General features: G+C 45.0%; 1 protein-coding gene across 1 annotated transcript; it reads left to right on the top strand.

The window, feature by feature from the left end:
- Window positions 1–2,397: 2,397 nt before the first annotated feature.
- On the top strand, window positions 2,398–15,041 carry LOC133913099 (probable protein phosphatase 2C 3). The gene is made up of 8 exons (XM_062356152.1): window positions 2,398–2,902; window positions 3,342–3,513; window positions 3,605–3,758; window positions 4,380–4,443; window positions 4,620–4,727; window positions 4,861–4,986; window positions 5,102–5,334; window positions 14,480–15,041. Exons 1-8 carry the CDS (start codon window positions 2,555–2,557, stop codon window positions 14,697–14,699), a joined length of 1,425 nt encoding a protein of 474 aa, XP_062212136.1. The 5' UTR covers window positions 2,398–2,554; the 3' UTR covers window positions 14,700–15,041.
- Window positions 15,042–17,421: the final 2,380 nt, after the last annotated feature.

Below are 17,421 nucleotides of genomic sequence, written 5' to 3' on the forward strand. Positions count from 1 at the left end.
GGTTGAAAACTCATGGCACATAGACTAAGTCCGACAGTTCTATTCATAGATAAGGTAAGTTAAAGGTAAGTCGATTACATTCTAATCAGACTAACTATCCTATTACATATTGTTAACAGAAAGGATTCATCTAGCTCTTGCAAATAGCAAAGATCCACCACCTCCAAAAGTTCAGAAGTATGTGGACCCCTACTTACCCTCAAACGAGTCGAGGAATCTCTTCCATTCCTCTGCAGAGTGACAGCTGATCGGCCTGGGGATAGGATGTTGACCAACATAAGGGCCATGGAAGGTGGCCGAGGCGAAGATCCTGCTAGAGCTACTGACCATCATTGACGATGCTGAGTGGCCTCCGCAGGGTGTGAAGGCAATCTGTCGGTTGTCGACGGAGAAGACGATCATACTTTCTTCACCCTCGAAGGTTCGGGGGCTTCATCGCCAAAGACCTCATTGGCAGCCAGGTCAATGATCTTGTCAGGATCACCACAATCTTCATTAAACTGTGCCACTAGTTCTACGGTGTCGGCATGCGGGTGAAGGGTCGATGACCTTTGGCGGACATTCTGTTTCTTCTCATCTTAGGCCTTTTGATCGATTCCTCCTCGTCGGAGGAAACTATAATGACATCGGGTGGAACCATGGCGAGATGTCTTAGGACTATAGGTCCTACTCCTCCTATTTCTGAACATGGCTCGGGAGATGACGATGGAGTGGAAGTCATAGTTTCAAGCTCTACAAGTTTCTACTAGGCAATAGGTAGGGAGAAAAGGAAGGAGACATGGTGAAAATAGACAGACCCGGACGTACCTATTTATAGCTATGGAAACGGGTCATGCTATGAAAACGGGACCGTCAAGATCCAATAGCTCTAGGCGTGATGACAATGCCGCATCGGTCGTGCAATGCATTGGGGACAGAAGTCGAGGCGCTGCTGAGGCGTTATGACTTATCTAATCTCTGCAAAGAGGGGTGTGGTGTCATTATGACACGTTAAATCAAATGCTGCGGTGAAAATGAGCACGAGCGAGAGTGAGTTTTTAATGCTCACCTACCTGACTATTCGATTTACACTTAGTGACCATAACATAGTTACTGTCGTACGCTTGGGAGCTTATACCCTCGAGCATGTGGTTGAGGAGAATGAGTCGATGATTACGCTCTACTCTGCTCGGGTCCAGTCATCAAGCATAGAGTTAGGTGCTATATTATGTCATCAAGCAGAGAGTTAGGAGCTATATCATGTATTTTTTACTCCCTACGCTTGGGAGCTTATACCCTCGAGCATGTGGTCGAGGAGAATGAGTCGATGCTTACGCTCTACTCTGCTTGGTCCAGTAATCAAGCAGAGAGTTAGGTGCTATATCATGTCATCAAGCAGAGAGTTAGGAGCTATATCATGTATTTTTTACTCCCTATTTAACTATCGTGTTAACCAGAGAGCATGAGTTACATTATTTGATGACAATGCTTATGTTTCATTTTCTACTCAAACTTAGTTATTGAGCGAAAAGTTAGGGACCACATCAAGTATCTTATGATGCTATAGTTCTACTATCTGTTTTGATTATCACATCAAACAAAGAGTTGGAGACTATATCACATACTTTCGATGCTATGGATTTACTCTCCACTCGATCTAATCATCGAGTAGAGAAGGGCTATATCGTATATTTTCGATGGTACATGTATATTCATTCTTAATCTCCGATCGAGTATGTTTTTCTTCTCGACTAGAGAATCAGCGATTACATAGTAATACCATATTTATTCAGTAAGGATGTACTTTTTGCAAAAGTTTATCTAACTTTGCGTCAACTGCATTAGATAGAATCAGCAGAAACATGGGTTGAGTTGATGACAGATAATTATACCTAATAAAATATAATAGCACAAAAATTATCAGACATCTTATGTCTAACAGCTAACACAGTTATGAAACCCTAATTGATTCTGTGTGTCTATCGAGTTCATAAAGCCGGTGAAACAACTGGCACTCGAGTTGAAAAAACAGTAACGAAATCCAGTGGAGCGAAATACCTAAAAAGAAACCCAAATGTAAAACACAACCGTCCAAAATACGAACACCCCTCCCTTGTGGCATGTAAGTTTCGGATACGTGACGATCGCCATGACCGGCGGCAGGCGAGGCCCCTCCAGCGGCACACGAGCGCCGTGCGCCAGGGCGACGACGAGGCGAGCAAAAAGCAGAAGCAGCCGAGCGGAGGCGGGTGGAGCCTGCCAGAGCCGCGGCCGCGAGCTCCACGCCTGGGGCCGACGGGCTACCCGACAAACGACCCACGCCGTCCACCCCTATCAAACGGAGAACCCCCAACCATCCCGAGGGAGACGCAGATAAAAAAGCAACAAGAAAACACAGCACGGCAGCTGCTTGACTATGCGAGACTGCTACGGGACGGTCTCCACTCTCCAGTAATACGCCGCGATAATAAAACCAAAACCGCGTCTCGCTCTCGCCTCCTCCACCTTCCTTTCCTCGTGCTCGTGCCCTGTCCTCCGTGCCCCCCGCCTCGATCCGATCGGGGAGGGCAGGGGAATGTCGTCGTTGTCGTCGGCGGCGGCGCAGCACCACCACTACCGGCGCCAGGGCGGCGGCGGGAGCGGGCTTGTGCCTCTCGCCGCGCTCATCAAGGAGGAGGCCCGCACGGAGCGCCGCGCGTGCGCCGGCGGGAACAGGATCTGCGCGCGCGACGAGGACGCGGGACGCGCTGGCCCTGGGGAGGCGGCGGAGGGGACGAGGCAGCGGCCGTTGCTGCGGTACGGGTGCGCCGCGCAGTCCAAGAAGGGCGAGGACTTCTTCCTGCTCAGGACGGACTGTTCGCGCCCCTCCACCTCCGCCTCCTCGTCCGCGGCCTTGCCGCACCCCACCTTCGCCGTCTTCGCCGTGAGTACTCCCACTCAGCTATCTCGCATCTCCGCTCTCTGTGCATCTGTCTAGTCTTCGTGAGTGAGTGGGATAGCAGCAGCAGTACCGCGTGATTTGGTCCTTGGAGTGCCTGGCGGCATCTGTTGATTCCGGGCTGTGGTTGAGCTTCGGTGTAGCTGAGTAGCGAGCTAGTGATCTCGGATTCGCTGGCCCTAGCAACAGCTGCTGCATTGGAAACTTGGATTTTGCTTGCATCTACGGGGTGGCCGCTGAATTAGCTGAGTAGGCTTGTTCTTGGTTTAAGACCTAGGGCGTGAGAGCATGAGCTCAGGAATCGCAACTATGCACTTAGCTGCTGCATGGGTGGGCTCTAAAGCGGAATGCTTGACGCTGCAAAGGCCATGGGTAGACTGGACCGGTGTCGCTATTTGCTAATCTGAAGTTTCTCTGTCTTCAGGTTCTTGATGGCCATAATGGTAATGCTGCTGCTATATACACAAGGGACAATCTGCTCAACCATGTCCTCAGCGCGATGCCACGAGGGCTCTCCAGGGAGGAGTGGTTGCAAGCATTGCCCAGAGCGCTTGTTGCGGGCTTCGTTAAGACTGACAAGGAGTTCCAAAGCAAAGGCACGATTCTGCGATCGGTATTTGGCAATTACTGTTCGGCAATAAATTGTCACGAATACTGATGAATTTCCCATTTTTGGATGTTTACCAGGCCAAACGTCTGGCACAACTGCAACATTTGTGATAATTGATGGATGGACTATCACAGTTGCCTCTGTTGGCGATTCTCGCTGTATTTTAGATGCTCAGGGTGGGGCTGTTTCTTTGCTTACTGTGGATCACAGACTAGAAGAAAATGTTGAGGAGTGAGTATCAAGTGCTTTCCAAAATATGTGTTACTATGGTACTTTGTGCGTGTTTGGATGGCAGCCTAAGATTTCGATGTCTAACCTTAGGCAAGGATATGTGGCAAATTTAGTTATTAACCCAACGTGTCCTTTGTCGGATAGTTATTAACCCAACGTGTCCTTGCATGGAAATATGAAGGGGGGCAAAACTAGAATAGCATATGCATGGGTGCTTTTATTCGTTAACTAACTCAGGTGTTACTCAATTGCTAGTTGCTTAGAATGTTTACACCTCTTCATGCAATTATTACTTCTCCCTCCATTTTAAAATACAAAGTCGCATTCCTTTTCCACACACATTAAATATACCATGCCACCGCTATTAATAGAGATGACTAGTTACTCTATTAACTCATATTAGTAATTACCTCATGCCACTGCTATTAGTAGAATGCTTTAATCTGCACTCTTGGCTTGATTCTAGCCTTGTTTAGTCTAATTGATAGCATTTCCTGATATTCTTTCCACTAAGCACTTGGGGTACTAGTATCGACACTATTGTTGACCAATTGTTTGCTGGAAAAATATACAACTGGTCATTTTTTTCTTTACCCTTACCGTCATGTAAAATGGTGACAGGAGGGAACGTGTTACAGCCAGTGGAGGTGAAGTTGGAAGGCTTAGTGTTATTGGTGGTGCAGAGGTGTGCTCTCACTTACTGATTTTCTTCTATTAAAAGAATACGATTTTACATGCTAGCTTGTTATGCTATATACGATAGTATTAAATACTATTGTCTTAATATTTGAAGTATTCCCGTTTTGATTTTTTTTGAAGTATTAGAAAACAACATAACAATTTGTCCTACCTTGTTATAAGATCGGTCCGCTACGATGTTGGCCAGGAGGTCTATGCCTATCAAGATCCATTGGAGATATTGATGTTGGCGAATTTATTGTTCCTGTTCCATATGTCAAGCAAGTGAAGGTACTCTGTTATCTTCATAAATAGATGTCTAAAATCCTCCTACCTTCCATGTTTAGGCTTTCCACTCTCCATGCAGATGCTATCTGTGAGTATGCTAACTGTTTTTGATTCGGTTTATTGTTCTTCCTGGTAGTTGTCGAATGCTGGAGGAAGACTTATCATTGCTTCAGATGGCATTTGGGATGCATTGCCCTCAGAGGCAGCTGCTAAGTCATGTAGAGGTTTGCCCGCTGAGCTTGCTGCTAAGCAAGTTGTTAAGGTAAAAAGTTTGCTAGACTCTAAGCATTAATGATGCTTCTTATGGTTACCAAATTACCATCATTGCATCAACAGACATGTTTTGCTTATCAACTGCATGTGCAATAATCATTTAGGAGGCGCTCAGGACAAGAGGGTTAAAGGATGATACAACCTGCATCGTTGTTGACATAATCCCACCTGGTCAAAAAATACGGCCTCCATCTCCTCCTAAAAAGATGAACAAGTTGAAGTCATTAATCTTCAAAAAGAAAGCAAATGATCCTTCTCAGAAATTGACTAAGCAGCATTCAGTGGTTGGCATCGTCGAAGAGATATTTGAAGAAGGTTCAGCGATGCTATCAGAAAGGTCAGTTCAATTCTTCTAAATGTTTTTTTAATCAGAAATTTTCAAGTTTTTTTTCCAACTAGCTCCCTGTTGATGGGTGCGAGTAGCAGGGTTTATTTTGTTTCAAAGGGAAAGCAGCAGGATTTGTTGTGAACCGTACAAATATAAGTATATACCTAGCTAAGTTAGATCCTATTGAGCTAGCTAGTCCTAATTATGCATAGCATGTCGGTCAGCGTGTGCATTATTTTTTCTCGTACACGCAGGAGAGCTACGTGTCATTTCATTAAAGAGAAAAAAGTAACAACACACTGTCCACATTTAAGAAAACAACGCGCCACAAACAAAAGAAGAAAACGACCAAAATAACAAGAACAAGACACAAACTATCCAGCTAATAAACTCCGGAGATCCTTAGCTCCAATAGCACACCAAATAGCTCCCTTGTCTGACACCGTTCTTACCACCGTATTGACACTCGGAGTTGCATTGCTGAGTCGTCTTCTTAAAGTGTTGCTGCTGCTCATCAGGCATGACAGCATATGATGGCAGAGGAGCTTGTTGCTCTTGAGCGCATCGCCACGTGTGATGTTGTTTCTATTCATCCACATGTTCATCCTATCACGTGCAAATGAGTCTATAAGATTAAGACTTGCTTTGATGGTTATTTTGAGTGTTATAAGGCTCGTCTTGTCACCCGTAGTTTCCAGCAAGAGCATAGTCGTCACTATGATGAGACTTTTGCTCCGGTAGCCCACATGACACAGTGCACACTCTTCTTGCTGTTGCATTTGTGCGTCAATGGCCTATCTCCCAGCTTGATGTCAAGAACGCCTTTTTTAACGGTGAGTTGCTTGAGGAGGTCTACATGCACCCACCGCCAGGGTATTCTGTTCCTAAGGGCACGGTTTACTGTCTCCGTCGCTCTCTCTATAGCCAAGCAAGTCCCACGAGCCTGGTTTGAGCGCTTTTCTTCTGTGATCATTGATGTTAGTTTTTCTGCTAGTGCTTATGATTTTGTGTTTTTTGTTCACACTCTCTCATGGTCGGACTCTTCTTTTGTATGTTGATGACATAATTATTACATGAGATGATTATGAGTATATTGCCTTTGTGAAGGCTTGTCTCAATAAGCTGTTTCTTATGTTTGATCTTGGTCCTCTTCGTTACTTTCTTGGGATTGAGATTTCTTCTAATCTGAGTGCTTCTTTCTGTCCGAAGAGAATTATATTTAGGATCTCCTTCATCTTGCTTTTTTCGTTGATGAGCGCACTGTTGAGACTCCTATGGAGCTCTTGCGGATCCTACTCGCTACCGTCATCTAGTTGGAAATCTTGTTTTTCTTGGTGTCACTTGTCCTAACATTTCTCATGCAGTGCACATCCTCAGTTAGTTCGTTTGTGCTTCCACTTGGCTCCACTATAGTCATTTTCTACGTGTTTTGTGCTATCTTCGTGGGAGTCGTCTCTTTTTTTCCACGTTCCAGCTCTTTACAGCTTCGTGCTTATTCTGATGCTACTTGGGCTACTGATCCTTCTGATCGTCGGTCTATTTTTGTCTACTATGTTTTTCTTGGTGGTTCTTATTGCTTGGGAGACTAAAAATAGACTGTAGTTTCTCGTTCTAGTGCAGAGGTTGAGTTGCGATCCATTGCATTGTTGACAGCATAGCTCATTTGGTTACGGTGGTTACTTGAGGATTTTGGTGTTTCTTTTCCTGCACCTACTCCTCTTTACTCAGGCAGTACATGTGCTATCATTATTGCTCGGGATCCGGTGAAGTATGAGCTCACCAAGTATATTGGTGTTGATGCTTCTTATATATAGACACATGTATATGATGAGGTGATTGCTTTTCAGTAGTATGTTCCTTCTGAACTTTAGTTGGCTAATTTCTTCATGAAGGAACAGGGTACAGCTCGACACAGGTTCTATCTCTCCAAACTCAGTGTGGTTGATCCCCATAAGTTTGAGGGGGGGTGTTAGATATATATATTGTTATGTGTAATATCCCTAGACTATAAGGGGTTCTTTGCATATTGTCACTTGTACACTGGCTTAGTGCCTCCAAGGAATACAAGTTGCAATTCCTAACAAGAACCACTTAGTTAGAACCTATAGGACACTTCTATGTAGATCCAAACAGGCTTGACATGCTAACTGAGTTCACGACCTACTGTTTATGATTCAGATCAGAGCTATTTGTTTTGTCTATGGCTCTTGGATCTATGTCAAAATTCTGAATGTGAAGTGACACCTCATAGTTTTTTTGTGATAGTTCCGCTTGACAGACTCAAAAACATGTTCCAAACTTGTAATTATGGCGAACTGAGCAATAGCTCAGTTGGTTAGAGTAGAGGGGACAGCCACCCGAGCTCAAACCCGGGGCGCACCGGTTTGTGGGTACCTCCTGAGAAACTGGTTTCAGCGAGTTTCTTGGCCAGCCAAGATTCGGTATTCCCCTACCTTAAATTTTAAAAAATATCCGGGGGAGTCTCTCCTCGTGGTTGGAAAAAAAAACTTATAATTATGCATGTAAAAATTCAAAAATTGATAAAAGTTGTTTTCAACTAGTTTTGGTGTGAGGGAAGTTTCCCCCCTGGAAACACTGGAAATAAAATCTACTAATCAATTTTGAGAGTTGGATTCTCATTTGAAACACACTTACTTATCAGCCACTGACATAGTGCCAGCTAGACCTTGATTTCAAGTTTTGAACACACTTATTTTTATTGTCTCAGCTCCTTTGACAACTTTTTGATTTTATTTCAACCTTTTATTTTCAGCATCCATTTAAATCCCTTGCAAGGGGTATTGCATCCTTGCTGCACCCCATAGTTCTTATTTATACATGCTAGCAAATGCACCTGTTCCATTGCCACTAACAAAATCGGATAATACATTCATTCCCATGGTGCAATGTTTTTCTCACAGGCTCAATAATTGAACAGTATGTTCTTATGCCATTAATACACTGGTGAGCAGATGGGATAAGCTCATAAGCATAATGTTTGAATATGCAAAAACTGGATGTACTGAAACCATGATGCCGGTGCCCCTTTTATCTGCCAGTATACCCTTTTATTAATTGTGTTCACAAGTTCATTGTGGGGCTATGGCATCACTTTCGTTCTTCTCATATGTGAACTACTTTTTTTTGAAGAGTTTGATATTTATATGTTTGTTTATTATCTATCTATGCTATCCATTAAAATATATTTTAGCCTGCACTCATTTGGTCTGTAGGTTATTCTTTTTGCTATTAACTGGTTAAGAAATGTCCATGACTTAACACAAACAGCTTGCGCTAGATCTCTTATGATCGCTTCACATTCTTGTCCTGGAACAAGAAGAGCTGGTTGAAACTTGACTTCTAACAGCTTCGATTTGATTTTGGAGCAGAAACCATGCCAACAACATTTTTGACTTGAGGAAAAAGGGTTGGCTGTGCTCATTCATAAGACTGATGTGGAAAATTAATATTTAGGAAACAGATAGTGTACAAAGGCAAATGCGCCTCACAATAATAAATTTGTGTTGTGCAGTACAAGTAGCTTTGTTCAGGTTTGCATAAATTCTCTTTGGAGACATAGTTAGGCTCTGAGAAGTTTCTATACTTAATCATATGAAGATTAACTGGGTGAGAAGTTTCTATAAAACTAAATCATATGAAGATTAACTGGCTGCTGGAACTTGGTATGGACTGACCAGTTTTTCAGTTGTTTATGTTGAGAGTCGTCTGGTTTGCATTCAAGTTGTCAGTTTTTTTCTTAAAAAAATTTCAGACCACTAATTCTAAGAAAAAAGAAGTGAAATGTATGGTTAATCCTTTGACTTAGGATATTTCACCTGAATAATCAGCAATATGCCTGAACTAAAATTACATTACATGCTGTAAAGCTGCAATTCATTTTGATCGTTAATGAAGGAGGATTGAGAGCAAACACAAGACTTGATCTATATTGATGCTCATGATTTATAGTACGAGATGGCAGCAGATGAGCTAATCGTGAGCTAACTAACTCCCTAGACTTCAGGATCTAGCTAGAGAAGAGGGAGAGCGTACACATGTACACGGTCATGCCTAGTATATCGCTAACATCCTGCCACAGTCTCAGCTTCACCAGAGGAGATGCACAGATTGTCTCGGAACTCGTTTAATGTCGAGGTTGGCAGGCCTTTCGTCATCACGTCAGCAAAGTGCTGACTTGTTGGCACATGTAGAACACGTACCTCGCCAAGTGCTACCTTCTCATGAACAAAATGAATGTCGAGCTTGATATGCTTTGTCCTTCGATGATGGATGGGATTAGCTGCCATATACATCGCTGACACATTGTCGCAATACGCAATGGTCGCCTTTTGAATACCATTGTACAACTCACCAAGTAGTTGCCGTAACCAACAACATTCCACCACTGCATTAGCCACCCCATGATACTCAGTTTCGACGCTTGGTCTTGAGACAGTTGGCTGTCTTTTGGATGACCATGACACTAATGAGTCACCAAGATAGATGCAGTAATCGGAGGTTGATCGCTGAGTGTCCGGACATCCTGCCCAGTTGGCGTCCGAGAAAGCAACAATTGAAGGAGCGGCTGATGCGCGAAGACGAAGACCAATGCTTGTGGTGCCCTTGATATACTGGAGTATCTGCTTGACCAAAGCCATGTGACAGTCTCTGAGGTTGTACATATGTAAGCACACCTGTTGGACCGCGTAGGCAATGTCGGGACGAGTCATAGTCAGATATTGCAGAGCTCTAGTGAGGCTTCAGTATGTTGATGCATCACTGATCTTGGTACCTGTGGCGCTTGACAACTTGGGCTTCATGTCCATCGGTGTTGATATTGGCTTGCAATTTGTCATGTCAGCGTGCTCGAGCAACTCCTTCGCATACTGCTCTTGAGAAAGGAAGAAGCCATCGGAGGATCGATACACATTGATACCTAGGAAGAAGTGAAGTGGCCCCATGTCCTTGATCACAAACTCACCGTGGAGCCGGTCGATGAGCTATCACAGCATGGTGTTGGAGGAGGCGGTGATGGTCATACCGTCAACGTAAAGGAGCAGAAAGGCCATCTTCAATCCCTGCCGTAGCACAAAAAGCGATGCGTCAAAGCGTGTGGCTTTGAAGCCGAGCGTGGTGATGAAGTTGGTGAAGCGCATGTACTATGCCCTTGACGCCTGCTTGAGTCCATATAAGGATTTTGGACAATAGGCACACGACATCACTTTTGGAGTCATCGACGAAGCTTGCCGGCTGTTGGCAATAGACTTGCTCATGAAGTTGACCATGGAGGGACGTGTTGGACACATCCAGTTGATGTGCCGACCAGTGCTATGACACGATGAGCATGAGCATGGTTCGTATCGTTGCTAGTTTTATGACAGGGCTAAAGGTTTCCCTGAAGTCAATCCCGAGACGTTGTGAGAACACACGCACCACCCAATCGCGCCTTGTAGCAATTGAGCGAGCCGTCTTGGTTGAGCTTGTGCCGGAGACAACATGAATGCCGCGCGGCTGTGGAACTAGCGTCCAAGTCCTGTTGGCGCAGAGAGCATCATACTCTAGTTGCATGGCCGCCTTCCAGCTGGGATCACGCAGAGCCTCGCGTATCGAGTGAGTAACTAGGGAGATAGCGCTGGAGGCAACACTGACGTACCGTGGATTTGGCTTGAACACGCCGACACCGCTACGAGTGACCATGGGATGTTGTCGTGCTACGACGATCGGAAGAGCCAAAGGCGACGCCATTGCCGATGCTGGTGTGGTCGTGAACGCTTGATCGAGTTTCGGAGTCGATTGTGCTGGAGACATGACAGTCGGATGTAACGTAGATGGTGTTTGTGTCGTGGCCGTCGAAGAGCGTCTGAGCGTGCCGGTCGTGCGTGAGGCAGAGGGCGGGCGTGGCACAATTGTGATTGGAGTAGGGGTAGCCGTCGAAGTACGCGCGGTTGTGGGTGCCGGTGCTAGGGCGCTAGATGAAGTGCTCGACGTAGAAGGCACTTGTGGCTGAGTGCTAGCCTGACCATCAGGCGTGTTGGAAGGTGGCGAACCGCGCGCGTGTGGAAGTAGTGCGCTACCACACCGTGCGCTATGGATCGGAGGAGGTGGCGCTGGACTAGGTGCTTGTGGAGGGTTAGTTGAACAGATGGGAGTGGAATCAGGGAGATCTGGTGGTGATCGTGATGAGGAGACCGTCATCTGATTGTGATGGAATGGAAAGATATGTTATGCAAAAACTTCGTGGCTTGATGTGATAACACAACGCGTATCCGGATTGTAACACCTGTAGCCACGATGGTCAGTCGGGTAACCTTGGAACACACATGGAGCTGATCGTGGTGAGAGTTTATGCGCTGTGGTGGCCGTCAAGGGTAGTAAAGGAACCCGAAAACCCGCAAATGATTGTAAGATGGGGGAACGCCAAGAAGTTCATGAGGTGTTTTTGAACCAATGGCGGTGCAAGGTCTACGGTTGAGTAAGGATGTAGCAGTAGATAGCTCCTCGGCCCAAAAACGCGCTGGCATGGAAGAATGGAACAACAAAAATTGAACGATATTTATTCAGTGTGCGCAAAACTCTTTCGACCTTACCATTTTGTTGCGATGTATAGGGGCATGTGAGGCAAAGAGCAATGTTGTACGCTGTGAAGAATGAGCGAAGGGCAACGTTGTCGAACTCACAACCATTATCTGTTTGTAGAGCAATGATGGGGTGTTGGAATTGCGTACATACACAGGCATGGAAAGAAAGCAGTGTTGGTAGGACAACAGACTTGCAACGCAACGGGAACGTCCAAGTATAATTAGTGTAGTCATCAAGAAAAACGAGGTGGTATTTATTACCTAAAATGCTAGGAACAGGATAAGTCCATACATCCGAATGTAGTAATTGAAAAGGAAAATAACTAATCAAATGCAAGGAAGAGAAGGGTTGGCGCACATGTTTGCCCATTTGATAGGCGTGGCAAACATGAGGTGCTGATTTATTACATGCAAAGGGAAACAAAGCTAAAGTGGAGGCAAGGGAATCATGTTTGGGATGACTGAGTCGCTCATGCCAGAGATCAACCGAGGCAGTGCTTGCGTGGAGACTCTGTGGTGGCGAAGGTCGAAGAGGATAGAGCTCGCCACTGCTATCACAGCGGAGAATCGTTGCTGGGTGTGAAGATCCTTGATTGAAAAAACAAAAGGACCAAATTCAACGGAAACAAGATTATCACGGGTTAAAGCACGTACTTAATCGAAGAGGAGATGAACTTGACAAGAGAGGGTGAGATCAGAACATTACTTAACTGAAGAGGAGATGGCCTTGTAGGAATGATTGAAGAACCGGAGTGTGTGACAGAAAGAGTGTCGCCGTTACCGACAACAATTCGAGGATGAGAGTGGAGGAATGGAGAGAGTGAAGCATACCGGGATTAGAAGACATGTGAGAGGTAGCTCTGGTATTGAAGTACCAGCCTGCAGTGTTTGCAGCTAGGGCAGCAGCAAGGTTGTTGAGGGTGGCGATGAGTGTTGTCTGGTCCCAGACGTTGGCGGCAGGAGCGACGCCCGATAGGAACATCGTGGATGCGCCATCAGTGGAAGCAGTAGAGGACGCATGGGTCGTATACACCTGCTGGGTCGGGGCGCCAGGACGGGGCCCAAGAACCCCGGCGCTTGGCATGCGAATCGGCATGGGCCAAGCCTGCAAAAGGCTTGTCCATAGGTTGTAGCTGCCTGGCCATGGTGCCGCACCGGGAGGGTGGGGGGGGGGGGAAGGGTGCAACACCGACACCGCTATGGTCGGAGTTTGGTGTAGAGGTTGAGGAAGATGCCGATGCACTGCCTTGATCTTCTTCTTGGTCTGTGGGCGAGCCCCGCGGGAGTTGGAGCCACTGTCAGGGCCTGAAGGTGTCGACGAAGTGGTTGTGGCCGGCGAACATGGCATGTGCATCCTCCATCTTCACGGATTACTCCATGCTCTGCTCATCTAGGAGAAGGTAGGAGTGAGCATGGAGGAACGAGGGCAGTGGTTCCTTCGAAGTTAGGCAGGGATGCAATGGCGATATTTAGGGTTTAAACCTTGCAACATGTTGATCACCTGGTTATCTTCACGAACCGACTGACCGATGTCGCGAAGACTATCATCGAGGGACTTTAGCTTGGTGCAGTACTGCGTGATGGACATGTCACCTTGGCACATGTTTCGTAGCTCAGCTTTGATGTAGATGATGATGTGGGTGAGGCAATTATCACAAAAGTTTCCCTTGATGGCGCGCCAGACGGTGTTGGCGGTGTCGTCGGGCTGCATCACGGTGTCCAGCATCTGAGGCATGACGGTGGTGTAGAGCCAGTTCACAATGCACTGGTCGATCATCACCCACTTTGGATTGTGGCGAGGAGGAATGCCGTGGTGATCTATGTGGTATTGTAGGCCAAACTTCCCAAAAAATGGTGTCGAAAAATCGATGCCGTTGAGGGTAGTTGGAGGCCTCGAGGTCGAGGATGTTCGGCATGTGAGTGCGTATGTTGACGAACTGGACCTGAGCCGCCGTGGTAGCAGAAGGTGGAGGGGGTGGAGGTGGTCGAGCGGCATGGCACATAAGTTCAGAGATGGGATCACTGGAGGAAGAATCTGTTGGAGAGGATGGATGGGAGGAGAAAACTTGGGAGGCGTTGGAACTCATTGCAGCGGAGCTCCAGGAGTTTGAAGCGCAAATGGGTTCATGGATGAATCCAAAGGGCGACTGATACCATGGAGGATTGAGAGCCAACAGAAGACTTGTTGATACCCATGATTTATAGTACAAGATGGCTGCGGATGAGCTAACTGTGAGCTAACTAACTCCCTAGTCTTCAGGATCTAGCTAGAGAAGAGGGAGAGCGTACACACGTACACGTTCATGCCTAGTATATCGCTAACAGTTAACCTGTACTAGCAGTGTTGTATTAGCCTACTACACCATCACAATACCACGGTCATGTGTTTCAGTTTGAGTTGAAGTACAAAATTTCTTAGCACAGCCTGTTTTCATTGTTTTTTCATGTTCATCTTGTTGCATACTACCTTATGTTCGATATTCTTTGAAGAATGAAATACTGTAAATGCATTGTAATATGTCCATATGGGATTTCCACCACAGAACAATGCTCATTTCATCTATTTGTACCCGCAGGTTAGGTCATGATTCAAATAGTGGGAGGACATCCTCAATCCTGTTTACATGTGCCATCTGCCAGGTAGACCTCGAACCAAGTGAAGGTATATCAGTTCATGCCGGTTCGATCTTCTCTTCCAGCTCGAAGCCATGGGAAGGTCCTTTCCTTTGTTCGGATTGCCGTGATAAGAAGGATGCGATGGAAGGTAAACGGCCCAGTGGCGTCAAGGTTCTGTAGTCAATGTCAATCGATGACCATTGTAGCTTCCGCAACATCTAGCCTTTCTTTTTCTTTGTGAGCACCCTTGCGGTACATATTTTTCCTAAATATTTAGGCGATTCGGATAAATTTTTAGGCTGCATTTTGTTTTATTCTATTATGTGAGCAACTAGCCGACAATGTAAGTAGTTATTGGGAAAAGAAAATGCGAAGCGAGTGAATAGAGTATGTCTCCGTTTTTTTCTTCAATTGTAGGAATGGACTAACTGCAGCTTGCTTCTCGCGAGCTGTGTATGATAGTTAAGCTATTCTTTATTTGTAACGTATTGATGCTTTTGCTAATGGAATCTTTAATTTTTATTGTGGTTTTGTTGCTCCTTACTTTTTTTTTTCTTTGAAATATTCACCTACTCGCAACCCAGTGCTTCCTTTTTTCCGACTCTTGTATCTAGTAACCTATTCTTCATCGTTGAACCTAAGATCCTATAATCAAAATTAACCTCCTTTATAAACCTAACCCCTCGTTAGGTTTTGCAAGATTTAAGGTGAAATCTCTTCGTTATTGTAGTAGGATAAGTGTTTCGTTCAGGCAACAGTCCTTGTCCTTGATACACAATAGCCCGCCTGGATAAATTTTTTTGGTAACTTAAAGGAGTGATTGGATGGTAACAATGTCAACACTACCATAAGTCCTTCAACTGTGCCTATACCATATGGGCCTCACATGTCACTATTTTTTAGCGTGGGTCTTTATCTTTGAATTAATTGCAAAGAACATGTTGGTTCAAATGGATTATAAATCGGGTACATGTTTAGGATATATGGCCATTCGATGCTTGCATAATCGATTTTACGATTATGGACACATGCCTTCGTTGCTTTTGTGTTCACCATGGAACTAAAATATATCTAATGTCATAAATGAGACTGGAGCAGTAGCTTGTAGTTGTAGGACTAGAATGTCATCTAAATAAGACAATGTAAGCAGTATGCATGCACAGTATGCTAACCTGTAAGTTTTTGCTTTGTTTCTCGACTATTATACTACCTGAATCAAACCTAACTAAGATTCTTAGAGCATCTCTAATAATATAATCAACTACTAGCTATAAAAATCGTCCATGTCATACAAACACAATAGACAATCTCTCCAATGAGCTAGCTATAGCATTTTCCTCAAATTTAATATGGGTGCAATTGTAATAGGGTATTAAAAGTATGTATATGACTTATAATACATTATACATTGACTACACATTTCTGCTAGCATTTCTCTCTCCTTACATTATTTTCTCTATTTGCATTAATTCTCTTCCACATAGACAAAAATACGATGTGGACATCACTATAGCATGCTGACATGAATTGTTAGAGATACCCGAATAAGAATTAATTTGCTCGATTGTGCAATTGACCGAACTAATAACACGATCCATTCGGTAGTTGTTACAAGAGAGGTAACTTGATCGGAAGAAAGGAGGGTAGAATCTTCATGTTGTTCTCAAGAGAGATGACTTCATCAAAACAGCTATCTTTCCTACGAGATGCATTGATTCTCTAGTGGTCTACAGTTTCATGGGTCGCTGTTTAGAAAGGCTCACGCAACATCAACTGATACTTAGCACCTAGTAGTATAATTAGCACCTAGTAAGAGGGTCACTTCAAATTGCCATTTCTCTTGCGGGTCGTACCAGAAACGGAACCCTTTGGTTGGTTTGAGGTTCCTGCAGCTCCTAATACTTTCCAAGCACACTTCTTCGATGCGTACTGTCTTGGGGACAAAGAAAGCTTTAAGGGAGGAAAAGAAGCAAATAAGAACTGTATGTGCGTGCATGGATGTATCAAAACCATATTCTGAGGTTTTGTGCAACTTGCAGTTCTTAGTTCGGGAAGCCCAACAAAGGCTATACTACTTAACTTTTCTGGCGAAGTTGATGCGTATGAAAACCTTGATTTGGTTTCAAAAGGAGAAAAATATGTGAAAATGTTCGCTGATGGAAAGTGGGATTGGTATGGGGCCAAGATTATCGTAATCCTAGGCAATTTATTATAGCGGTGCATATTAGTTAATACTAGTAGTTGTATAACAAATACAACTATACTTCCAAACATAGGTATTAGAGTTTGTTGGCAATAAGTTACCGGTTGAGAGGGAGAGCCGAAGGCTCTGTAAGCGATACATGTTTATGGATGGTTATCTAGTCTAATCAGTGTGTCCCTTCAGTTACAGTGTCGGTTTATTTATAGCCTGTACGCAACCACTACATGCCATACTGTACAACATTGCTCTCTCCTCCTAATTGCCATATTCTCGGCATATTCGGGGGCATTTTGGAACAATCCTAAACACATTAGTACATTTACAACTATACCCTACACCACTACGTGGGCTTCGGCGGACACTGCGCCTTCGCTTAAGCCCCCGAAGGTCAATCACAAAAGGGGGCCTTCGATGCACCTTCGACTGGCTTTGATGCTGCATCACGAGTCGAACTTCGTTCTCTGTCCGAAGGTCTGCTAGAGACTTCGTCTGTGATGATGCTCGGCGTCACTACTTGACCTTCGATCTCCGTCCGAAGGTCTGCCGGAAGCTTCGCCAGCGCTTCCTGAAACACAACTGTATTATTCGTCAGTAAACGACCACCATTGGTCTTCGCCTCACCATCCGAAGGGGCACGTGAGACCATTCCCCAACAATAGCCCCCCTACAGGTAAGGTTCACCTTTGATGGGCCGAACCT

Source organism: Phragmites australis, chromosome 1 (assembly GCF_958298935.1).
Source record: "Phragmites australis chromosome 1, lpPhrAust1.1, whole genome shotgun sequence".
NCBI classification, from domain to species: Eukaryota; Viridiplantae; Streptophyta; class Magnoliopsida; order Poales; family Poaceae; genus Phragmites; species Phragmites australis.